This window comes from Artibeus jamaicensis, unplaced genomic scaffold, assembly GCF_021234435.1.
Source record: "Artibeus jamaicensis isolate MK-2021 breed Jamaican fruit bat unplaced genomic scaffold, CSHL_Jam_final contig_585, whole genome shotgun sequence".
NCBI lineage: Eukaryota > Metazoa > Chordata > Mammalia > Chiroptera > Phyllostomidae > Artibeus > Artibeus jamaicensis.
This window is the reverse complement of record NW_026521894.1, coordinates 6,066,818-6,093,112: the sequence shown is the minus strand read 5'-3', so window position 1 is coordinate 6,093,112 and position 26,295 is coordinate 6,066,818. Positions and strand designations below refer to the sequence as shown.

At 34.2% G+C, this 26,295-nt stretch overlaps 1 protein-coding gene across 4 annotated transcripts in view; it reads right to left on the bottom strand.

Moving 5' to 3' along the window:
* The window catches only part of RDX (radixin), a 103,699-nt gene that overhangs the window by 36,088 nt on the left and 41,316 nt on the right, over positions 1-26,295 (bottom strand). For all 4 annotated transcript variants that reach the window (XM_053670399.1, XM_037163870.2, XM_037163871.2 and 1 more), the window contains exons 6-13: positions 23,811-23,894; positions 23,462-23,608; positions 20,893-20,989; positions 19,923-20,086; positions 13,694-13,824; positions 5,965-6,125; positions 5,034-5,126; positions 790-1,032 (exon numbers count right to left, since the gene is read on the bottom strand). In XM_053670399.1, coding sequence (XP_053526374.1) covers positions 790-1,032; positions 5,034-5,126; positions 5,965-6,125; positions 13,694-13,824; positions 19,923-20,086; positions 20,893-20,989; positions 23,462-23,608; positions 23,811-23,894 — 1,120 coding nt within the window. The remainder of the gene's footprint in view (positions 1-789; positions 1,033-5,033; positions 5,127-5,964; positions 6,126-13,693; positions 13,825-19,922; positions 20,087-20,892; positions 20,990-23,461; positions 23,609-23,810; positions 23,895-26,295) is intronic.

The window sequence follows — 26,295 nt, the reverse complement described above, 5'->3', positions numbered from 1 at the left end:
TAATGTGGCCATTACAGAATAATGTTATGGTAAGATTTAAAAACAACCCTACACCCAGTCAGGGCACATGCCTGGGTTGCAGGCAGGTTCCCTGCAGGTCAGTTCCCTGCAGGGGATGCACTAGAGGCAACCATACATTGATGTTTCTCTCCCTCTCTCCTTCCCCTCTAAAGATAAATAAATAAAATCTTAAAAAAAAATTTCTCATCTCTTAAAAAAAAACACAAAAAAACAACACTATACCCTGAGAGGAGCTTCCTCCAAAAGTTTTAATGTGGTTATTACAAGTATCAGGTCATTTTCTTTTATCAATATCTAAAGATTTCACCAATTAAAAAATTAGAAAAAAATGGGAAAAAGGTCCAGGAATATTAAAATTTCCTATTTTGATCTAATTGCGTAATTAGATCAATAATAATTCACATGATGTAATGTCACACAGGTAGTCAAATCATCACTGTTTTTTAAGACCCTTCTTTAAAAAACTAAATTCATTTGTTTTTTAAACACAGCATGAAAATACTCTTATTTTAAAACATGGGTCAAGTTATAATTAAAGAATAACTCACTAGTTAAGGCCTGATTACATAAAGTTAATAAGCATTTGCTAATGGAGTCACGTAACAAAAGAAATGAAATGATGTGTGTGTGTAGGCCAAGCACTCACAGACCAGTCAATCGCAAGGCCAGCTAGTGTTGCAGCTTCCAAAGGTCAAATGTTCCTTTCTAATAAATGAGGAAAATGCAAACTATATTTTAAATATTCATACAACTGCAAATTTTAAATACCTGGAGTTGCTTTTTGACACGCTCATTTTTCTGTGTTTCTGTTACACGTTCCTCCTCACTTCTGTGGTTCATGATGCCATCATTCGATAATTCAGCACTAGCCTCAGCATTATTTTCATCATGTTCATCATGTTCATTTTCAGTTGGAGGAATGACTGGTGGTGGTGGAGGTGGAGGCGGGGCAGACATTACATTTTTTAATTCTTCTTTGGTCTTTTCCAAGTCTTCCTGGGCTGCATAAGCCTGAATGTTAAAAATATGTTTATCAGCAACTTTAAAAATTAGTAATTTAAAGTACCAAGTAATGCTTTCTAATTGAAACTGTATTTCAGGCAATGAAAATAGGCCCTACTGATGAAAGTTCTACTTTAATAGAAGAATGCCAACAGGTAGGAGTGACAGAATTTTAAGAACATTACTTTGAAAACCTTAATAAAATTAGTAATTCTGCCAAGGATTATCAGTTGCTGCTAAAATTGTTCTGCAAACTGTTGATAAGAAATGGTATTTGTATAATACCAAAGAATAACACACCTAATAGACTACATTTAAACCACAAGGAGGAAAATGAAACCAGACAATGGAGGAATCAGACTGTAATTACTCTAGTCCAATAATCAATTAAAATCATCAGTGGTGAGTTTACTAGATATTAAGTGTCATCTGGAAGGATAAAACAGGAAGTATCCCAACAGCACCAATTATTTGGTTGATCCTATTGTTCAGGCACACCTCAAAAGTTCTGCTTTATACTGCTGTCCTGATGTAATTATTAATAGCACTCCCTCGTTTTCACTTTAAAAAATATTCTAATTTGGATGATAAACTATATGCAAGTCTCACTTATAAGCCATTATTGTCAAAAATTTTTAACTTATATCCTTCACACTTTTAGGTCTATCTCCCACTTTACAGGAGATATTGATGATAAAAGAATAAGCTGAATGATACCATGAAAAAGCAACTAGACAAATAAAGGAAGAGGGAAAATCTGGGTGCTTGCAGTAATTCAATATCATAAAAAGAACTATCCTACTTTAATGTGGACTTAAAGCAAACAGATGCAATGAAAGTCCTACTTTGGATACTGGCCTGGCAAATTAGCTATAAAAAAGTTTTGGGATCAATTTTTAATATAGTCTGCCAGAAATAAATCCACACATGTATGTTCAATTAATTTATGAGAAAGCAGCCAGGAATATACAATGAAGAAAGGACAGTACTTCAATAAATGATGTTGGAGCAATTGGATAGCCACATACAAAAGAATGAAACTGGACCACTGTGTTATACCATACACAGAAGTCAATTCAAAATGGATCAAAGACTTGAAACTAAGACATAAAACCATAAAACTCCTAGAAGAAATCATAGGCAGCAAGGTCCCCGACATTGGCCTTGGCAATGATTTTTTGTATTTGACACCAACAGCAAAGGCAACAAAACAGAACAAGTAGAACTACATCAAACTAAAAAACTTCTGCACAGCAAAGGAAACCATCAACAAAACAAGAAGGCAACCTACCATATGGGAGAAAATATTTACAAATCAGCTGTCTGATAAGGAGTTAATATTCAAAATATATTGAAAAACTCATACAACACAACTCAATAGTTAAAAAGCCAAACAACCCAATTAAAAAATGGGCAGAGAACTAAATAGATATTTTTCTAAAGATGACAGATGACTAATAGGTACATGAAAAGGTGCTCAGCATCACTGATCACCAAAGAAATGAACATCAAATCACAGTGAGATATTACCTCACGCCAGTTAGAATGGCTATTACCAAAATAATAACAAGTAAGTGTTGGTAAGGATGAATGTATTGCTGGTGGGACTGTAAATTGGTGCAGCCACTATGGAAAACAGTATGGAGATTCTTCAAAAAATTAAAAATAGAATGGCCATATAATTCAGCAATTCTACTTCTGGGTATTTAAACAAAGGAAACAAAAACACTAACCTGGATAGATAGACCTGTCCCCATATGCACTGTAGCATATTTACAATAGCCAAGATATGAAAGCAACCTGAGGTCTACTAATGAATAAATGGAAAAAGAGAAAGTGGTGTGTGTGTACAAATATACCTACACACACACACACACACACACACGAATATTATTCAGCCATAAAAAAAAGGAAGGAAATCTTGCCACTTGTAACATCATGGATGGACCCTGAGAGCATTAAGCCAAGTGAAGTAAGCCAGAGAAAGACAAGTATTACATGCTTTCCCCTACATGTGGAATGTAAAAACAAAACAACTGAGCTTATGTAAACAGAGAATAGACTGGTGGTCACCATAGGAGGCAAGGGTGGGCAAAATATGACAGAAGGAATAATGAGTACAAATTCCCAGCCATAAAATAAATCATGGGATATAATGTACAGCATGAAAACTGTACCTAATAATACTATATTGCATATTTGAAAGTCACTAAGAGAATTAAAAGTTTTCATCACAAGGAAAAAAATTTGTAGCTATGTATGGTGACTTATTGTGATAACCATTCACAATGTATAAAAATATGAATTACAGTCATCCCTTGCTATATTGCAGTTCACTTTATTGCAGCTTCACTGTATCATGTGTTTTTAAAGACCGTGATATAGGGAGGAGCGACTACTTCACCGGTGAGTACCCATATAGAATTTTGTAAGTTGTTAAAATTACATAGTGTAGAAAGTGTTTAATAGTACATGAAGTGTTTATAAGAGTGTGGGAAAGGTTAATAAGAGAGTGAGAAAGGTTTATAGGAGTGTGGGAAGGGTTTATAAAGCCTTAAAAAATATATAAATAATAAAATAAATATAACGCCACCACTTCAGGGATTTTCACCTATCGTGGGGGTCTCTGGAACATAACTCCAGTTAAAAGTGAGGAATCACTGTATTATGTTATACACCTAAAACTAACAGAATGTCAATTATGTCTAAATTTTTGAAGACAGTCTAATAATAGATGAGATGAAAACTAAGATGAAACAGTATATACAATATGACCTCACCGTGAACACATAAATGTGTATAATACACATATGCAAACAGGAAAAGACCCTCAAAGGATATGCAATGAATTGTGACAATACTGATCCTAGTTTGTGGGAATGTGATTCCTTGTGTAAATTTTCTAATTTCCATAATTAACAGGATTTACTCCTGTAATGTGTTATTCTTAAGTTTATGTGTCTCTATAAAACTCTAATAAGGAAAACAGTGTAACAGTAGGTTAATGCAGTTTTATCCCTTTGTACAGTGATATGTATGAAATTTAAACTGGTACAAAAAATTTAAGAATGAAAGAAACCATATTCATTTTATTGTAGAAAAATTGTAAGTATACATTGAAGAATTAATGCTATTTAAAGTCTGAATTAAGCTCTCATTATCTTACATTTGGTACCCCTTCTACTAAGCCTTAGTTTTCTCTTGTGTGCTATTTCAGACAGTACTGGTTTTATCCACTTAAGAACTCATGTCAGAAATCCCAGTATCATCTTCATTGCATCCCTGTAATTTAACTTTATATCCAATCATCTGGTTGTCATGCCCTTTTGAATCTACCACAAAAAATGTCTCTCACAATTCGTTATTTCCTCTTTATTCTCACTGCCACATCCTTAGTTTGTGTCTTTAGCTCTAAAGTAATCCTACCCACTATTCTAATTCATCCTTCACACTGACTACTAAGTTATGTTTATAAAACCATACCTGATTATGTTACATATAATCCCATTTTGAAATCTTCAGAACGCAATGTCTACAGATACTCTCCATCACCTTGCCTTAGTAGGGCATTTTTGTAATACCTTTCACAACTTAACTTCCTCTCTAACCTTCCAGATACATCTCCCAAAATTTCTGAACTGCTTGCTTACTGGCTATCCTCAAATCTGTCATGTACTTTCATACTTCCTACACTCATTTATTTCCCTCCATCTGGAATGACTTCCTCTTCAGTCTTTAAACATTCACAATCTTTTCTATGCCAAAGCTGACTTTATTATTCAAGACCCAGCTTAAACTTACAAGAGCTTCCCCAACACCTGCTTCAATCACCTCTCCTGTTCCCCCAAAATACTTAGCTTACATCAATAGATTAATAATTACTATAATACACAAATATCTTCCTCCTCTAAACTATTACAGTACTCTATATTCATCTCCATAAATTCAGCATATTGGAGTACAAACTAGTATTTCAATAAATAATAGTGAATGAACAAATAAATAATTACTTTTTGTTGCCACTCATTAGCTTCCTCTTCCTTTTTCCTCTTGGCTACTTCTAGGAGTGTAATCCTGGCAGTGAATTCAGCAAGTTCTGCTGCCTAAAATAGATAATAGAATTACCAAAACAAAACAATATATGTTCATTAATTTTTATTAAGTCAATAAAGCTTTCATATATATGCTCAGGCTGTTTTATGTTTTTCTTAGATAGTCCTCCATTTTTAAAAAGGTAGTATTTCTTTAAAATCATAAATATCTCCTTTACAGTAGGCTAATGAGCTAATAAGAAAAGTGAAAGAATATTTATTATTCTGCAGACAAGAACTTATTCATGTTTCAGTAGAAGGAACTTAAAATGTGGTGACTTAGAAGCTATTTTTTAACTTTTATCAATTAAGTATTTGCTAAAGCCTTCAAAAAAAGAAAAACTGTATTTACATAATGCTTCGTGGTTTAAAGACCACTTTGTCAAATAATCACATTTGATTTCCCAATAATCCTATCAGATAGAATTATTGTTCTTCTCAAAAAGAGAGATCCGAGGCTCAGAAAGACCCAAAGACAAGTAAATGCCTGAACCATCTTCCAAATGTCATGCCTAGTCCTTATTATTTGCAAGTCCACTAAACAAAAACCCAATAATTTATGGCCTACGGATAGCTTATGGGAGCTACAATATGGTATCAATTTATCTAAAGCAAAACATGCCAGTTGCTTATGTAAAGTTCAAATGAATCAGAATCTTTTGTCAGTGACAGGCTTCATTTATCTTTTATTCTGTTTCACTTTTAGATTTATCTCTACACTCTGTGATTAAGTTACTTGTATCTTCAGTTTACTTTCCAGAAGGCATAATAATATACTTAGTTTTACAAGTTAACTCCATGCTTTTGTGTAAATTTTTTTTCTTCTCAAGGTAGAACAAAGGTTCCTTACTAGCTGTTCCTGATTCTTCATCTGGTCAGCAGCTTGTTTAGCAATAGCTGACTTGGCCTCTTCAGCAGCTTGACGCTCCTTTTCAAGCCTTTCTGCTTCCTCTTTTGCTCGTTTTCGTTCCTGGTCCAGTTCTAGGGCTTTTCGAGTCTGTTCTTCCAGTTCTGTCAAAAATATGTATGCCCCCCTAATAATTAATTCCAATTATATTCATTATCAAAAGAAGCCAAAATAGTAGCAAGGAATCTAACCTATCCAGTTTCTAAAAATTAGCACATTTACAAATGAACATATACTCATTTTTTAAAATCCTCACCCAAGGATTTATTTACTGATTTGTGAGAGAGAGAGGGGGACAGAGACCCACGTGAGAGAGAAACATAGATCTGTTGCCTCCTATATGCAACTGGGGATCATACCCACAACCTGGGTATGTGCCCAGGAATGACCAGGAATTGAAACTGCAACCTTCTGATGCACAGGATGATGCTCCAACCAATTGAGCCACCTGGCCAGGGCATATACCTCATTTTTAACTTAACAAAAGCCTAATAAATTTTTTAAGATCTATTTCACTATTTAAAAATGCAAAGAAGTTAAAATCTACATAACTTTTTAAAAAATAATCTCTCCAAAGTTTTTAAAAAAGTTTTTAGTGAATTTACTGGGGTGACATTGGTTAATAAAATTATATAGGTTTCAAGTGTACTATTCTATATCACCTGTATATTATACATATTGTGTGTTCACCACTCCAAGTCCTAACTCCTTCCATCACCATTTATCTCCCATACCCTCTTCCCAGTAGAGTGGAACAGAGGTGGGACAGAATGCAGAGCCTGAGGCCTACAGTGTTCTACCAGGCTGAGAAGACAGGAATTTAAATTTTGGGACAATCAAGGCATCCAAGGCTGGAGATGCCAAGATCATTCATTAAGAGGAGTGAACAGACAAGCCCAAATCTGTCTGCTACTTCCCCGCAATATGGTTGCCACCTCCTAAAATGTACTTCCATTCAGGGTTAGACACTAGTAAACAAGGAAGAAGTCGTTGGAAGAGGCTGAACAGCTTAGCAGAGAGATTGTCACTCCTGCAACTGGGGAGTCTAAAGGCTGGAGTTCAGGGCCCTCTGACACAGAAGGGCCCTCATAAACACAGTCTTTTTCAGATGACACACCCAAGGGGCTACAGACTACCAGCGAATGAAAACCAGAGAGAGACCAACTAACAAAGCCTGAAACCCAGTTCAACTTCATCAACATGATCTGTACACATTCTGCCATTCAAAACAAAATTAAGTCCTCTCTAAAGGAAAATAACATCTCCCAGAGTAAAACTTTCCATATATGCTGGGCATTCAACCAAAATTACCAGGAGATGGGACCAAATGACCCCCCTCTAACCAGCCAAAAAATAAACTATAGACTAGACCCAGATATTATCCAGTATTACAATGGATTATACAGTAAAGTTAGCAAATAAGGATGTTAAAATAATTATGATGACTACTTATCTAGGAGAGCTGGGAAATAAGCAAATCACAAGGGAAAAATCGAAGTCCAGAGGCATATGGACAATAATGAGGAAACTGATCTTTAGGCATCTTACAAATCCCCTGCAAGGTGTCTGAGGGCCAGAGTCCCCTTTATAATTAATTATGAAAGTTCAACCTATCAATCTTTACCTTTGTTTTACCCCCAATATTTAGGTCTATAATCCAAAGCCCCTCCACAGAGAAATATCTTCTAAAAATTCATGAGGTCTTCGACAGAGACCCAAATACACTACTAATTTTATTTTAGCAAAACAGTGAGACACTGGAATCATGCACTGAACCCCTCCCCTCAAAAAAAGACATAAAACATTTACAACCACCAAATAATCGACAAAACTGCCAGTGTAAAGAGCATGGGCTCTCCTCCTGTGCCGAGGAGGGAAGGTTAAGGAAATAACATCTGAAAAGGCCAGACTTGGGGGGTAGGGGGACCCAACAAAAAAGCTGCATTCAGAGACTGTTATGACATCTTCAGCACACAAAAGTTTGCAGCAAAGACATCCCAACAAGTGATACTCCTCTCTTGGACTTCCCATCTCCAGAACTTCCTCTTCAGAAGCTCTCAGAAGATGATTACAAATAAATAGAATATGAGGCTATGGAAGATGAGAGGAAAAGTATAATTAATGCAAGCAAACAAAAAGAGAAAACTGCCTTCCCAGAATGACCCAGGAAATACATCACCTTCAATACAAAGAAGAGGGTACATGCTGCAAAATATGCAGAATATCTAAACTGCTGACTCAAATGGAGGAGTCCAGTTCTGGCAGATATTAAATTCTCCCATAGATTTAGCCTGTCCTGTTATAAACTAAATGGCTCCCTACAATAGCTTCTTCAACTAATTATTTTCCTTTTCTCAATTTCAGGCTCATAATTTATGAAAGTATGCAATGTGCAATAATAACTAATGCTATAGTAGCTAATGTAAAATCCAAGTAATACGTAAGCCCAATGTTATCTTGTTTTTGACAACCACTGTGCACTTACTGCATGTATTTTGTTGTACACCTATTATTCATTTATGAGATGTCAGTTACAAATCTTTCTAGACACAACTGGTAATTGAAAGTGTGACATTTGCAATAGGATATACAAACAGGTAAGTGGAACAAAGCAGAGTCTACAACCAGACCCATACATATACAGTCTTTGGAATTTGTGACAAAGGTGATGCTGTAGTACAATGGGGAAAGGTCTGGGTCAGTTGGAAATACACATTGGGAAAAACCCTTGACCTTTACAAAGATCAGTTTCATACAGATTGTAGATCTAAATGTGAAAGGCAAAACAAAACTTTTAGAAGGTAGTTCAGAATTACATATTCACAACCATAATGAAGAGTTTGATAAATGGAACTTAAAATTTAAAACTCTTCATTAAGAGACACCTTTAAGAAAGTAAAAAGGTAAACAAACCATAGAGAGAAGATATTTTATAATACATGTAAAGAACTCCTACAGATCAATCTGGAAAAAAAAAAAAGAAAATCCAATTTTTTTAAATGAGCAAAAGTTGTGAAAGGACACTTTACATACAGTTATAAGCATTTGCAAAGGTGCTGAAAATTATCAGTCACCAAGACAATGTACTGTACTCACTAGAATAACTAAACAAACAAAATGACAAAGAAACCCTGATGATAACAAGTGGTGGAAGTAATGGTGACAATGCAGAGCACATGAACTTTCATTCACTACTGGTTGGAATAAAAATTGATACAATCACTTTGAAACAATGATGACAGTAACGACAATAGCAGAGTATAGCTGCTATCCAGCAATCCCACCCCCCCAGGGTATGTCTCCCAAAAATTAATACATGTGTGCTCATGGCCACCTTATGTATAGAAACCCCAAACTGAAAATATCCCAAATAACCACCACCAATAGAATGGATAATGGTATACATATGCAATAGAATTATTTCACAACAATGTAAAAGAATGAACTATAGCTAACACACACAAGTTCAAGCCAAAAATATAAAAAAGCCAAATATAAGAGTGCATGAATTCACTTATCTGTAGTACAAAAACAGACAATACTATCCCCAAGCACTACATAAAAAACACAAGCAACAAAAGAAGAAATAAACTGAACTCCATCCAAATTTAAAACCATTGAGCTTCAAAGAACACCATCAACAAAGTAAAAAGACAACCCTTGGAATGAGAGAAAATATTTGGAGATCATATATATCTGATATCTAAGAAAGGACTTGTATCCAGATATATAAAACATTCTTACACCTCAACAGCAAAAGGACAGATGACACAACTGAAAAATGGGCATGGCATCTGAAAACACCATATTTTTTGGACTATAAAATGAACATTCCCTGCCCCAAATTTGGGAGGAATAATGGTTGTTAATGCTGCTATTGAGTTGTTTATATCTACATTGGTGAAATATTATGTTATTTATATTATTAAATACTGTACCACATTTTCTGCTTCAAACTTTCTTTCGTATTTTCCTCCTCTAAAACCTAGGTGTGTCTTATGGTCCAAAAAAAATGTGGTATGTTCTTCCAAAGATGATATATAAATGGCCAATAAACACTTGGTAATATGCTCAACACTATTAAGCATTAGGAAAATGCAAATCAAAACCACTTCAAACCTATTAAAATGACTATAATCCAAAAGACAAACACTAACAAGTGTTGGTGAGGATGTGCAGAAATCATACATTGCTGGTGGGAATGTATAATGGTATAGTAGTGTTAGAAACTAGTTTGGCAGTTCCTCAAGAAGTTGTACATGGAGTTACCATATGACCCAGCAATTCCATACCCAAGTTTATACCCAAAAGAAATTAACACGTATGAAAACACAATAACCAGTCACAAATGTTCATATCTGCATATTCACAACAGCCAAAACAACCTAAATGTCCAAAAATTGATGAATAAGTAAAATGTAGTATTATTCACAGAATGAAATATTACTCAGCAACAAGTGCTTGATACACACTACAACGTGGATGAACCTTACAAACATTATGATCAGTGACAGATAGTGTGACAAGTCACAAAAGACCGTATTTTGCATGATTCCATTAATACAAAATGCCTAGATCAGGTGAGAATATAGAAATAAAAGGTTGCCTAGGGCTGTGGGAGAGAGGACTGGGAAGTAATGGAATGACTGCAAATAGATATGGAATTTATTTGGGGGATCATAAAATTGTTCTAAAATTGTGCTGATGGTTACCCAACTCAAGGAATATACTAAAAACCATTAAATTGTACATTTTAAATGGTTGTGTGGTATATGAATTATATTTCAACAAAGCTACTATAAATAAATGAGATGAAACTATGATGATACAAAATTAGAATGATATGTCACATCTGGAGTGAAAAAAATGACTTGGAAGGGACACGTAGAAGGATCCCTGAGTACAGGTAATGTTCTGTACCTAGTTCTGGGTAGTTACAAAAATAAATTTGCTTTGTAAAAACTCATAAAGCCTTACACCTAAGAGGTATGCACATTAGTATATCTACGCTATCCTTCAATGGAAAAACATTTTTAATATAACTAAAAATTTCAGAAAATCTCAGAAAACTAACTTAGGTATCATTTACTCCTATTTTAAAAATTAGGAACATTAGATAATTGAGAGGTTAAAATAACTTGCTTATGGTCATATTCTAAGTTAATGACAGAATTAAAGTTTAGCTCCAATTTGTAAACAATGTAAACTGAGAGTGGACAAATGCTTGCTAGTCACATTAACTACTACTTTTACCACATCCACATGCTTACTTCCTTCACTGCACTTAAAACTACATAAAATGATCTGCATCCTGTTAAGAACAGTACATAGTGCACAATGCCTAACAAGTATCCAGAATGAAATCACTACACCCCAACTCTTTCCTGTGGTTTGTCTTTTTGAAGGTGGGAAGTCACTTTGTTATTTGTTGGAACAGTAACTGAATGCAAGCCTGGCTGTATTCAAATACAGCCATGAATTTAACTTAAAAGTGGTTTTAAAAAAAGATAAAGAAAGATAATTAACATTGATACATTATAGAAATATAAAATGGAAGAATGGTTTATGATTTGTGACCCATTTCAAATAATAACTACTTCAATAATTTTTTAAATGACAATAATAAAATATAGAAAAGTTTCTTCTCAAACAAAAAAACTATAGGTTAATCATAAATATGACTTAGGTATGGCCAAAGTTACTGCATTTGAACAAGAATTGAGCATAATTTGCAAGACAATCATAGAAATTTTAAGACAGCCTGGAAAAGCTTTATTACTAGGAAAAATTGGATGTCCTTTTCCTTAAGATGACTGATTTAAAACTGTTTTGATAGGAATGCTCTATATTCTTTCTTATGTTCTAACTTCCTTATATTCTTTAGTACTTCTTTACTTGTGTAGACTTATTGTGTGTAAATTATTACTATGTTTACTACATATCCTAAATAAATGAGATTAAAAGATTTAGTAAGTAGCTATTCTCTCAGAAATGGTATTACATAAATGAAAAAGTCCTGTTATTCAATCTCTTCTTTAAAATCAGGCCAAAATCATAAATTAAAACTTAAAAAAAAACACTTTAGTACATTCCAGGATTTTTTTTTTCTTTTTGCAGCATTCTACCTCTAAAAGTATGGCTTATACTACTCACATGGCACTTAGTACATATTACCTCGCTTTATTAATATTTCTGCCACCACAAACTTCACTCCCAGCATGCTATATATTTGTATTCCTAATGCAGCACAAAACAGGCATTTCATGAATATCCGTTTTAACTAATGAAAAATGCATCTAAAGTGGTAGAAACAACATCAAGATGGAATTCAGAAAGTAAGTCTGCCTTTGTTGTGGTCTGTGAACAAGTCTCTTTTCTACCTCTTAGCTTTGAACTAAATAGTTTCTAGATCTTTTCTAGCTCTGAGAAGTGAGGTTTCTAAATGAGTGAGAATAAGACCAAAGGTTTTTGTTTCTTCCCTTAGAAACTATTATTTCCAATCCTCTTGGAATTAAAATGATCAACAACCAGTTTGTGGATTTATAGCAATCTCTCTCTGACTTCCTCCCCTACACACCCAATTATAAATTACTCTACCCACTGCTCCAGAACATTTCCCCATCAAAGTAGGCTGGTGTTAGGAATGAAGATGAACCTATATGAGGTTATTATTTAATAAACCTTACACAGAGTAATAATCTTATTCTATTTCCAACAGAACTAATGACTGGTTCTACTAGTTGTCAGGAAAGCAAATATTAATTCTAGCTTTATAAATAATAGATTTCATGTTAGCCCCAAGATACTACTGCTTAGGAAAGAGGCGAGCATCTTATTTTGTTCAATACCTTTTTCCTTTTGTTCTCTCACTATTTGTTGTTTGAAAGTAATACATCCCAGTTATTTGCCATAAAGCAGTCTCCAAACCTAATGTACCCTTTCTATACACTGTAGTATTTTAGTTACATACTGCTTAGGAAGCAGATTCTTCACAACATTTCTCTATGTTGTATAGCTTTTAATACAATGAAATCAAATTTAGAGATTGAGTCCAAAAGAGTTTGTATAGTCAGAATAACTTAAAAATGCCTTAAGTTATACACATGCTTTAAGGTACTCAAATGTACATAAAGCACTGTATAAATGCTTTTCTTTACATGCCAGAAAGTATTAAAAATGTGTCATTTATAAAACCCCAGACAAGAAAAATAAATTAACATATTGTCATTACAATACAGAATAAGAGTACACATGAAAATACTTGTTGAAGTAACTAAAGAGAAAGAACACATAAACATTGCATAGTTGAATGTGTTTTAAACATGTTTATGGTGTAATTCTACTAAGTTTAATTTAGCAATTAAATGTAACTAGTCTCTGTAAAACAAGTAAGTTTTAATAGTAGTTAAGGAAATACTACTACTTGAAAAAGGGCAATGACTTTTAAATTTTTTAAAATTTAATCTTGTTTCCCAGTAGTTTTATTTCTTTTCTTTTATTAATTTTTTAAATCTTCATATTTTTATTGTATTCTTAATGTATTTTTCCCATTACCAATTAGTCCCCTTATACCTCTCTCCTTGGCAATCATCACACTGTTGTCCATGTCCACAAGTCCTTTCTCCTTTTTGCATAGCAACGATTTTGAATCCAATGTCAAAAAGAAACTTACCTTTCTGGGCTTTCAGTGTCTGTTCTTCAATTTGCCTTAGACGTTCCATAAGTTCTTCCTTTTCCCGTTCTATTCTTTCCTTTTCCTTTTCTGCTATTTCTCTTTTCTTCTTTTCATTCTCCAACTGTGCCCTTAAAAAGAATTGCAATTGTTTTGTTACAAATTAATAACTAGAAATGTCAACTAAGAAGAAACTACAGCATAAATATTATGTCTTTATTTTATTCATCTGTGTTAAAAATATCATGTAGTTGAAAATATGTAAGTACCCTGTATTTTTCAGACCATAAGACCCACCTAGGTTTTAGAGGAAAATAGGAAAAAAATTTTAAAACAAAAAAATGTGGTAAAATATTTTATAACATAAATAACACAATTATTTTACCAATGTAAATGTAAACAGAACTTAACAGCAGCATTAACAACCATTATTCCTCCCAAATTTTGGGGGGCAGTGAAGAAAAAGAAAGAAGAAAAAACTGGTGCATCTTAGAGTTCAAAAAATACAGTACATATACATATACTAGATTATAATGTGTTTCTTATTGCGGGATCACAATAAATATAGTCAATCACTATTTTTAAAATATTAAAAACTTAGCCACTAAATTAGAAAGAACCTCAAAGGACAAATTTTCAGAACTGTAAAAGAAATAAAAACTGTCAGGGAAGTAAAACTGTCAAATGTATCTCTTGTGTGCAAAGCATATTTTAAAATGCAGCCCTGGCTGATGTAGTTCAGTGGACTGAGCACAGCCCTGAGAATGAAGGGGTTGATGGTTCAATTTCCAGTCAGAGCACAAGCCAGGGTTATGGGCCAGGTCCCCAGTATGGGGTGCGTGAGAGGCAACCACACATTGATGTTTTCTCTCCCTCTCTTTCTCCCTCTCTTCCCTACTCCCTAAAAATAAGTAAAATATTTAAAAAATAAAAAGAAAATAAAAATAAAATGCAGGCTTGTGTGGAGGGGAAAAGAGGAGATTTATCACTTGCATATTCAATGACCTTTCACAATTAGAGGTCAGCACAAAAATTAATTGCAGAGTTGCCATACATACCCAAGAAAATGACTTTAGCTTATCAGGAGCTGTAAGGGAGCACACAAGGCTGTTTTATTTTAAACAGTAAAATATCCTGGGAGGGCAACAATTTGCAATAATTAGCAATAAATTAATGCAAGTTTAATTTCTGAGGTAGAACCAATTTATACTTAGATACAAGGTGTCAGATCAGTTATATTTCCTTTGACAATTCCACTAGCATGACAGATAAACAGCATTATCTATCTAATGCTGTTTAAAAAGATCACCATGAGAGCTAGGTGGAGAGACGGCCTCCAACATTTAGCTGCATCTGCCATGGGCCTAATGAGACTGTTTCTTTTAAATATAGCTAAATTCATCTATCAAACAAGAGCCTACCTGAGTCTGACTCTGCTGAAAGCCAGAAGTATAAACATAAATAAGAATTAGATGAGATACTGTATTAATCATCAGTAATATTACCTACTTAATAAGTTTAATCAACACTATCACCATCACTTTAATGGGAATAAGTTTTTAGTTAAAAAATGAATTATATTTTCACTTCTGAAACTTACCTGAATATGTCTAAATACCCCCCAAAAGACATCACTGCCATCTAGTGTCAATTCTAAATGCCAGGCACAAAGTCACCTAGTTTCTCAACCTCCAGTCTTTGATAAATTCTTCAGCAAAGTTTCATTGAAGTTGTTCTCCTTACTCTGTAAACCCCAAATTAAAAAATTCCTGCAATTCCTAGGTACCAATCTTTCTCCAACACAGAAAGTGAATCCATCTTGGGTCAAATAGAACTGTGACACTATGACAAGTCAGCAAGAGGTAAGACAGATAATTGATGTTAATCTATGCACCAAACCAAACATGAAGTTTAGGAGTCAGCCTATGATTGACTACACCTCTCCAACCAGTTTAATGAACCCTCACAGCATGTAAGATTCTAGAAGCTCATTCATTTGAGAATTGCACCTATGTTCCAGCTCCCTATGAGATTCTTTTTCAACAAAAGAAGAGTCAACCACTAACTCCCCACCCCTCCAGACGTGGCCTCACTTTGCAGTATACCTCACCCCTCTAGAAGATATGAGTGTGATAGAGTCTTAAATGAGTTAAGTTTCCCAATTTCCTTGAGCAAAAGAAGGGCCTGGTGGGCCCCACAGAGGTTGCTGCCTTTTCTGTATTCTTTAGGAAGCTGAAAATGCAGGCTGCCCCTGAAAGCAAAAGCACACTACTTTTCAAGTAATTGCTAGTATGGCCAAGGGCTACTCTTTTTCATGCTAGGCTGCCAGCAGCCTCCCCAGTATCTGCTCAATCACATCCAGTGCTGTCAGTTACCTTCCTGCCTTCCTCCAAGGCCGAGACACACCACAAACCAGATTGCAAGATTTAATGGCTACAGTAACACCCATGAACTGAGAAGCTGTCAGGTCCAGCTCTGGCACACATATGGCCCCTTGTGGAGATGGGTATTGGTTTCATTTAGTTTTTCCCTATTGATGTTTCATTTGTTCTTCCTCAAGGATGAAGGTAAGGAGATACGGAAACAGGAAAAAAACTGAAGGTAACTTGGCCATAAGCAAGTTGGGGGTGGGAGTAGGGAATTAGCCTTTGTACCAAAAAGTGGAATAAATGAACAGCAGATATTGATTATAATATTTAAAACACTATACACAGTTCACTCTGCTGGACTCTTATGAAACCTACGTCTTCTATCTTATAGAATTCTCTGACTATACCACCACCACCACTGTGTTCAATGAAAACAAATGCCTTTGGCTCACCACATCCCTTAGTTATATACCTAGTTTTGCAGGTCTGTCTTACCTACCTCATGAAACTGAAGAGTCTGCTTCTCCCCTAAACAATGTTCAACTGTAAGGACCAACGTGGCATACTCACTGGCCCCTAGGTAAGCCATGCATATCCTTAACTCTACATGTTTGCTTATGTTGGCATCCTCTTCTGAAAATATCTCCCCCCTAACTCTCAAGCCTATTTCTAACTTTAAAGGTCTAGTAAAGTCCACTTTCACCATGAGGCCTTTTGTATAATGATGTAAATCTAGACCACAGATGTAAATATTTTTATTTAGAGTTTGGGTTTGGAAACACTCATTTGATCAAATTGTCGTACTTCAAGAACACAAATAACATTAATAAGCTATCAATTCTCTGTATTAACATACAAAAATATTTTAGAATACCTTTCTAAAGACTATCATATGTACCTGATTACATTTTTCTTAAGATACAAAACTAGTATGTAACTTCTATTCAAACTTCTATGTATTAATAATATTAAGAATTATTATGATAGCTACTATTTATTAAATGTTTATATACCGCTGTCATTATTTCTCACAAAAACCCTTGAAGGCAGGACTATTACTTTCATGTTAAGGGTAAGAAGACAGTGGCTCAGAAGTTTTTTCAACAAGTGTTAGAAGAGATTGAAACCAGATTGATATAGTTCCAAAGCCTGTATTTTTTGCAGGACACCAACTGTGTCCTATTGATACAGGAAGCCAGCCATGACACAAAATATCCCACAGCTAACCTACAAATGGGGCGTGAGCATCTGAATTTGAATTGTAAACTTGAGGCTCTTAGTTTTTAAATTTGGTAACAATTTTAGCCATACAAAAAATGTTCAGAATTATAGAATAAATCATCATCGATTTGGATGCAAGTAACATCAGAGCACAGATTAGAGAGATCAAGAACCCATGGTATTGTGTTATATATAACCAATATAGAACACCATTTTCACTGTGAAAAACCAAAGCTATGAGAGTTATGGGGAAAGAAGAAGATCACGGATATCAAGGTATTATAAGGGAAGAGGCTTCCCCTAGTTGCAACCACCTAGTTGCTGCCCCTTCCCAACTACTATCGTTGCCCAAGAGCGCCCAGCAGCACAGGCAGCACATCTCTGGGCATCCCCCCAAGTATGTCTGCTGGCTGCTTTGCCAATGGGCTTGACCAAAACTATTTCCACATACACAGCTGTCATTTCTCTCTGACCTATAAAGCAGGGAATATATGAAGACTTAGCATACCATTTCTGACACCTGCCAAATCCCTATGTTGCTAATATAAAACATCCTCTAGGCATTCAAATGAATAAAACAGTTACTGAATTCCTACAGTAGAGAATGCTTGCTAATGAAATGCTATAACATTTATTTATCCAAGATAGGAACCATAGGATTCTTATTGTGGCCAAAAAAAAAAAAAACCCTAAAAGTATTCTATTTTCATCTAGGCCTTAAAGTAACTAAAATATAGCACCATCACCAAATGTTACTTGTTAATGATACTACATATACTAAAAATCACATAGCGTGCCTCTCTATGCTTGAGAAATAAAGAACAAGTAGATGAATATATTTAAGAATAAAAGTAACATATCAGTATTATAGACAAGCAGAATAGTTAGGACATTACTGAGTGATAAGGATGGGATACTACAGTCAGGTCTCTGTATCAGTGGGTTCCTCATCCATGGATTTAACCAACTGTGCATTAAAAATATTTGAAAAATAGTTACGTTGTTGCTGATGTGTACTACATAGGTAGGCCTATACTAGTTCCGTCTGTGCTGAAAATGTACAGACTTTTTTTGGTAATTGTTCCCTAAACAATACAGTACTACAACATTTACACAGCATTTACATTGGATAAGTATAATAAGTAATCTAAAGGTGATTTAAAGTATAGGGGAGGATATATATAGGTCATATGCAAATACTACACCATTTTATATAAAGGACTTGGGTATCCATGAGGGTCCTGGAGTAATGCCTGACAAAGGAAGACTGTAATTTCTGAATATATAGAAAGTAAAGTCCAATTAAGAACTATTTTAAAAACCATATAATGCTAGAAGCACAATGTGATCCTAAGCCACACAAGAGCAGTAAAAAATGATAGAGCCCAGTCAAAGCAACAAACCAACTTAATATCTTTAATGGTGGGTCAGGAATCACTGGGATATTTCATGCCTATATAAAAATGTTTTGTAATACTGTAAACTTTTCTAAGGCAGATAAACTGAGGGAAGCAATCTGAATTAATAGAAGATCTGAATTACACAAAACATTTAAGAAAAAATACATCATTAAATACGAACACTAAAAGCAGAGGTAGCAAAATTATATTTAGCAGGGAACTATTAGATTCAAATTATATAATTTCCAATATGTTTGAAACATATACATTTACATATATTTAGGGCTCCTCAATATTGTTTTTTTAGGAGCTACTCTATTTCTTAAATTATCATGCTACTCTACAAAGATTTCTTCAATAAAGCTTAACCTCAGTTTGGTGTCTAAATTTTTTCAAATGAAGCACATAGTTTAAATTAATCTAGAATCAGATTTGAGGATTTTGTTGTCCAACCCCAGTAATCTGCTTCCAGGTCTGACAAGAATTTTAACCAATCTTTCCACTTCAAAAACTCTCAATTTTATACAGTTAACAGTATCTTTTTTTGAAAGTCTAAGTGAACGATGGCTAAAAACATCAGTGTTGTTGGCAGGGAGAACTGGGGTTACTGTGCTCTGTGCACTGACTTTTTGAGTTTTACAATGCCCATGACACTTTCAAAGAAAAACACCCAGCATATTCTTACCCAAAGTCCCACGCAAAACAAACTTGAAAATTTCATACTACATCCAAACCAATGTTAGTGAGAAGCAAGCATAATAAAAGGAAAGTGTACCTATGAAATCATGAAAAGCTATTTACTCAGAAATATGTCAGATATCTAACTTGAAAACTGTACATACCCATTTTATAAAGGACAATGATAATAACTGTCATTCAATTTTAATAGTGAAAATAGTGTAAAATGTAATATCTGAGTATGTTAAAGAAACTACAAATTCTTAAATTCCATTTTTATTATTTGTTTTCATTTTTATCCGCACTGAGGACATACTTATTGATTTCAGAGAGGGAAAGAAACACCAGTGTGAGAAACATGGATCAGCTGCCTCTTGCACACACAGCAAATGGAGATGGAACCTGCAACCTAGGCCTGTGCCCTAAGTGGAAAATGAACCCACGACCTTTCCATTTACAAGACACTCCAACCAACTCAGCCACACTGGCTAGGGCTATTGCTCTTACACTGTAACTAGCCTACTTCTATCAATCAGGGATGAAAAGCTGTAAATTCCATACCTTTCCAACTGCTTCTGATGTTTCTCCTCTCTAGCCTGAGCCTTCATCTGTTGTACTTCAATAGTATCAGGCTTCCTTCTTCGCATGTACAGTTCATGGTTTCCCATACATAAAGCCAAAATCCGCTTATTGATTCTCAGACGAGGTGCATAAAAAACAAAATCCTAAACATAAAGTATTCTGTATTTAAAATCTGCCTTGAAGGATAGTCTCTATTAATCTGTACTAAATTTCAATGTGTGGTACGAATTCTAATGTCACATTACATACAGTTTAGAAATCATAAGATTTCCTGATGACTAGTGAGTATACCATACTTGCCTATAACTGGCTCTTCACTGTTTCATTCCCCACCAGTTTTGTGGGGAGGCCAATAATCTTATACTCTCAATGCAGTAAATGTCATTTATTATTTTTTCTTCTCCAGAGTAACTATAAGTATCTGTTCCTCCACATCAGGAGGGTTTTTTGTTTGTTTTACCTTTTGCCATATTTATCTCAAAATTGGTATTTGTTCAGGGCTGTCAAGTTTTTAAACCTAGAATTGTTCTCATCTTTTTGTCTTTCCAATAACTAACAAATTACAGCAGTACACTTAACACTAGATGAATCAAAGAATCTATTTAAACGTAAACACTTCAGCTTCACACTTTAAGTTACAAAAATACAACATTCATGATTCAAAACTCTATAAACAGAATACAGAACAGAGCTCCCTTTGCTATTTTCAATCACCTCCTAATACCGTAAGTTTCAGTTAAAATAAAATACTAATATTTAAATAAGTTATAATAAGATTGAAACTTCGTATTTTAATACATTTATTATCTTATCACTAGGAAACTTAAACTATAGAAAAAGAATATTCCTTAGGACCAATTCAATAAATGAACAATGTCATTTTTCAAGTAATACCACAGCAAAGTGGCAGAAATTTAAAATAAATAAAACATTTAAAAAATTTACTTACAGGTGCCTTTTTGTCGATTGGCTTTATAACAAATTTTTTGTCATTAAATGAAATATTTCTGATTTCGCTCCAGGGAAAACCAATTTTAGGTGTTAACCTTAAAAAAATAAGAGAGACAGAGCATTTCTGTAGTTAGAAGCATGAAACAATGGACAAAATTTAGATCAGCTTTTTGGGGCCAATTTAATTGAATGACCGGAGCTCCAGATTTTCAAAATATATTAACTTACTCATAACATACTGTTGACATTACCTTTTAAGGGACAATCTGATCAACTAAATCGCATAAAACAGCCCTGGCTGGTGTGGCTCCATGGACAGAGCACTGGCCTGCAAACCAAAAGGTTGCTGCTTTGATCCCTGAATAGGGCACATGCCTAGGTTGTGGACCAGGTTCCCAATTGGAGGTGTGCAGGTTTATGTTTCTCTCACACATGGATGTTTCTCTACCTCTTTTTCTCCCTGCCTTCCCTCTCTCCAAAAATAAATAAGTAAACAATTTTAAAAATCACATAAAACAAAGACTATCCCCAAAATTTCATAAATGTGTCACAAACCTTGATTTCTCTGTTAGGGTTTACACAAGCTCTACCTAGGCTCAAGCTACTACAACTATTAAGTTTAATATGTTTAAGAAGAGGGGAAAAAAGACAGCTTTTATAACTTTTCATATGAATTATGAACCTAAGTCACTAAAAATTATTTCCTTCCTGTTTAATATTAAAATGTTTGCATTATTTATAAATATACTATAAACACTAAATTTTCAGTACACTTTAATAGGCTTAATTTTATGGTATATTACTTACTTCTCCCACAAAAAATTTTAAACACTCATACACACAAGTTTGGATACACAGAATGGAAATTCTGACTCTGTGACTATAAAACTGATGCCCCCAGTTACACCCCACATACAAAGATTTAGGGAATCAGACTGGAACAAGTAATTTTGTTTCTGCTTGTCATATATTTCATTCTTTTGGACTGCCCATCAAAGGTATCACTGCTATCCAACAAGAGCATGAATGACTGTGACACCTATATTGGCCAAAGCTATTTAGCCAGCATTCTGGTAACAGAGTATGAATCACCTATCTATTTAAAGTTCTTTTAATCTCAAGCAGACTGACCACAGTCCATCAAGTAATTTTCTCTATAAAAAACATTTTTTACTCAATATGCATGCACCACGCTGTCCTTTATAATGGCCACCAAGATACATCACAGTTACCTATTGAAAAGGGAGGCTTATAATATTTTTAAGGTAATATTATACTACACTCACAGGTTACTTCTAAAAATTCTAAAGAATTTCCTTATACAATTCTCACAACAATATTGTGAGGTGAATCTGGCAGTTACTAAAATTTCAGAGTTAATTAACTTGACCAAGGTCACAAAAGTAATTAGTAGCAGATTTGATAAAAGAGCAACTTTTATCAAAAGGGCAAAAGTTGTTCAACTTTTAAAGTTGTACCCTATTTTTTTTAATTTAAAAATATAAGTAACAGATGAATACATTCTCAATATGAAATGAAATTGGACCATTACAGAAAGACCAAAGAACCCATTCATTGCCCACTATCCCTAGTCGCTCCCTCCTGTCCCAAGCTAACCCCCTCTTTCATATTCCCCATCTTTACCTTTATTAATATATATAATGAATACTCTAATAAAAATTGATTCAGCAATTTTTAAAAGAAAAAAGAACATTTGATCTAAGTCTTACTTTTGCTTTTCAAAAATTTTCCCTTCTAAATGACATAGCATTTTAACTTGCTTCATAATATAAATGAAAAAATATATCAGAGTAAAATTAGTAAAATGCTCTCTTTTGGAATCATCATTATGTATATGCTTAGAAATGTGTGTTTTATTAGATACCTGTAATAATGAAACCAAAAATTTGGAGCCAACCCAGAATAAAGAGAAATGCCTTTTAGGAAGGTGACACAGGCACAGATTTGGATGCCCTTGTGTCATGGTAAATAAATCAAAGAAAGGTATAATGCAGTTGTAGCTATCATTCCTAAAAACTGCTGGAAGAGCTTGATGTAATTTATATTAAATATAAAAATACCTGGTCAATTTCAAAATAAAATTACACTGTTCATTATCTTTAATATAGGAATGTTCTGCTTTACTAATGCCCAAAAACATTCAAAACAATTCCTATAATAAACCAAAAAGTGTTACAAACACAATAAATCACACATTTTAATCTCATTGTCTCATTGCTCTTGATTTCTTACATACATTAATTTCAGTTTCAACCTGTATGCCACACATAACATTGAAAAAACTGTTCTTTACCTACTAAGGAAATACATTTTAATTAAGTTACTAGACATAACTCACAAGAGATCAGGAAGCATATTTCAAATAAAAGTGAATTCACCATTTTGATAGATACGCTGAGAAGTAACTGAAATCACAAGATGCTGAGAAAATGAAAATATGATAAATGAAAACTTATATGGCATAAACTAATCTTTTAATTTGGTATAGAAAAAGTAATACAGGAAATCAAGCCAACTGATTACTGACTAGTTCACTATTTACTTACTTGTCATCATGCTCATAAATATTCAGACCCAAAGCATCAACACCTAGCCACAATTCAGTTCCTTTTTTATTTTTTATTTCAAAATAGTTGACTCCATACATTTCTAGATCTTGTGCAATCTTCAGGTATTCCATCATAGAATCCTCCCTGTTGAAATAAAGCTTATTGTAACATATTTAAATAAGGGTACCTAATATCAAACAAATTACAAAAATACTTTGAATTAAAATGTAGTGTTTTATTTGTATAAGTCAAATGATCTTTGGGGGGATAAGCTGATATAATAATCAATGTTATGAAATAAAAATACTTTGATTTGAGGAAAACACAAAGAAAGCCATCCAAATACCTCAGCATTCCTCTATGTTCTTCATGCCAGTTCTGTATTCTTTCTTCCCACTGCTCTTTTGTCAATTTGTGTTGTTCTAAAACACTAGAAGAAAAAAAAAATCTATGAAAATGTCTCTATCAGTGAAAATCAATATTCTTTTAAAAGTCTAGAATCAACCCTGACTGTGGTGGTTGTCATACAGATCTATACACAATAAAACAGCACAGAATAAATTTTCACACACACACATGACTGCATGCAAAACTGATGAAATTTAAATAAAGTAGGTGCATTGTATCAATGTCCATATTTTCACTGTGATACTGTACTGAAGTTACATGAAATGTTACCATCAAAGAAGGCTGGGAAAAAGTACATAGGATCTCTCTATTATTTTACAATTGTGTGTGAATCTACCAAAATAGAATCCTGAAATTATTTTAAATAATACATTTAAAATAGTTATTATACAGAGAGTTTAAAAGAATTCAAATGTTTTAAGCAAAATATTAGACAAAAAAGGAAAAAATGACTCATTATTAATAGAAAAATCACAAAACAGACTGAAAATCAGAAATTCTTAGGCCTTCATTCTTTTACTACATTTTTGTGCTAAATTTAATTTTAATTTCTATTGGTTATGCTTTACATAAAAGTGACAAGTCATACTTTTTTCACTACCCATGCCCTCCAAATAACTTTTCATTAGTTTCTTTTGCATCTTTCCAGTGTTTCTTATGCAAATTTTAAAACGCACAAACAGTATTTTCTTTTACTAACATTTTAATTCCAAATCAGAAGATTCGATATTGAATCAGCAGATTCGATTCCCAGTCAGGGCACATGCCTGGGTTGCAGGCCAGACCCCAGCAGGGGACCCATGAGAGGCAATCGTGTATTGATATTTCTCTCCTTCTCTCCATCCCTTACCCTCTAAAGATAAATAAATAAAATATTCTTAAATCAATCAATCAATCAATCTTAGGATGCAATCCTCCCTTGGACAAGTTACTATTTAGAGTGGATTCCTTAATGGAGTTTCAGAGAGACCATTATGTTCTTATTATAAACTGCTCCTTTCTCTATGTATTTCTCTTTTAAGCCCTGGTTTTTGGAGAAAGGAGTTTTGTCTTCTTCCTTACAGCACTGAAGTTTCCACATTTTTCTTGTTTTTAATTGTCCCTCTTCCTATCTTAAGTTGTGCTCACCAGCAGCAATGCAATCAGCCTTGAAAGCACAATCAATTCAGCCAACTGTTTGTACCAGGATGTTAACTAAATCTGAAGGTATGAGTTAATTAAATTGGATGCCACCAGGATTTCTGCTATAGTTTTTTATGCAACTGTATTTCAAATATCATCCTGTATTTCAAATATCATCTGTTCACACTTTGCATAATGCACTTGAATTATTAAATCTGCACAACTGATTTGCAGGTATGCAAAACTTCCCACATTCTTTTTCTTCGGTCCAGAGCCAAAAGCCCTTCTTTACACCTAAGGCCAAACCATCCAACTTGACTTTATATTCAGGCCTTTAAGTGACTGTTTTCTCTACTTCCTCAGGATCTTCACTCTATACTTTATGGCAGGGGACATATTTATTGTTCCCTGCTCACATATATTATCATCTCTACCTAGTTGCATTACAGGGGGCAGAGACCATATATACACTGCTCACCACTAAATGCCCACAGTCAGTCCTAAAGAGTACTCAAAAATTTGTAGAGTAAAAAAAGGAAATTCAAAATCAATTTTTCCCTTCTCTTATAGAACATATCTCTAAACCCATGCTTCCCTACTCCTTTTTTCTTCTCCTAAACAGCAAACTTTTTTTGAGAACTGTCCATATTCACTATTCTTCATTTCTATATATCATGTCCACTGCCCAAGGCAAACCACAATCTGACTTCAATCCCCAACACTCTACTGAAACTGCTCTAAGGGTCACTTCCACCTCCTTGTTAACCCCAACAGACGTGTTAGGTACCCTCATACTCAACCTCTTTGTACTACTTGACACTGCTGACCATTCTCTCCTTAAAGCATTCTTTTACCCTGTCTTCCATGATGTAACACTCCCCTGGTATTAATCTCAATATACTTTAGAGGAGCCTTTCCCATTGCACTTCAAAGTATTTTACTGTCCCAAGCCTTTTTCTTACTCTGTACTTTCGTATCCATCTCTTTCATTTCCATCTATTTGCTAATTACTCCCAAACTGTATCAGAGCTCAAACTGCTCTCCAAGATCTGAACCCACAACAACAAATGAACACTCGCACTCTCTCTTGGTTATATTGTAGATATTTCAAACTCATTAGGTTCAAAACTGAAATCTACCTCCTACAAAATATATTCTCACCCCCCCCATCTCGGCAAGAAGGTATTACCAACTGCTCAGATGCCCAACCCAGAAACCTGGAATATAAAAATTTACATATATCAAGCTCTTTTTAAAGAAAGATACTATCTGGTGGAGCTGATTATCTCTATCACCAGAAA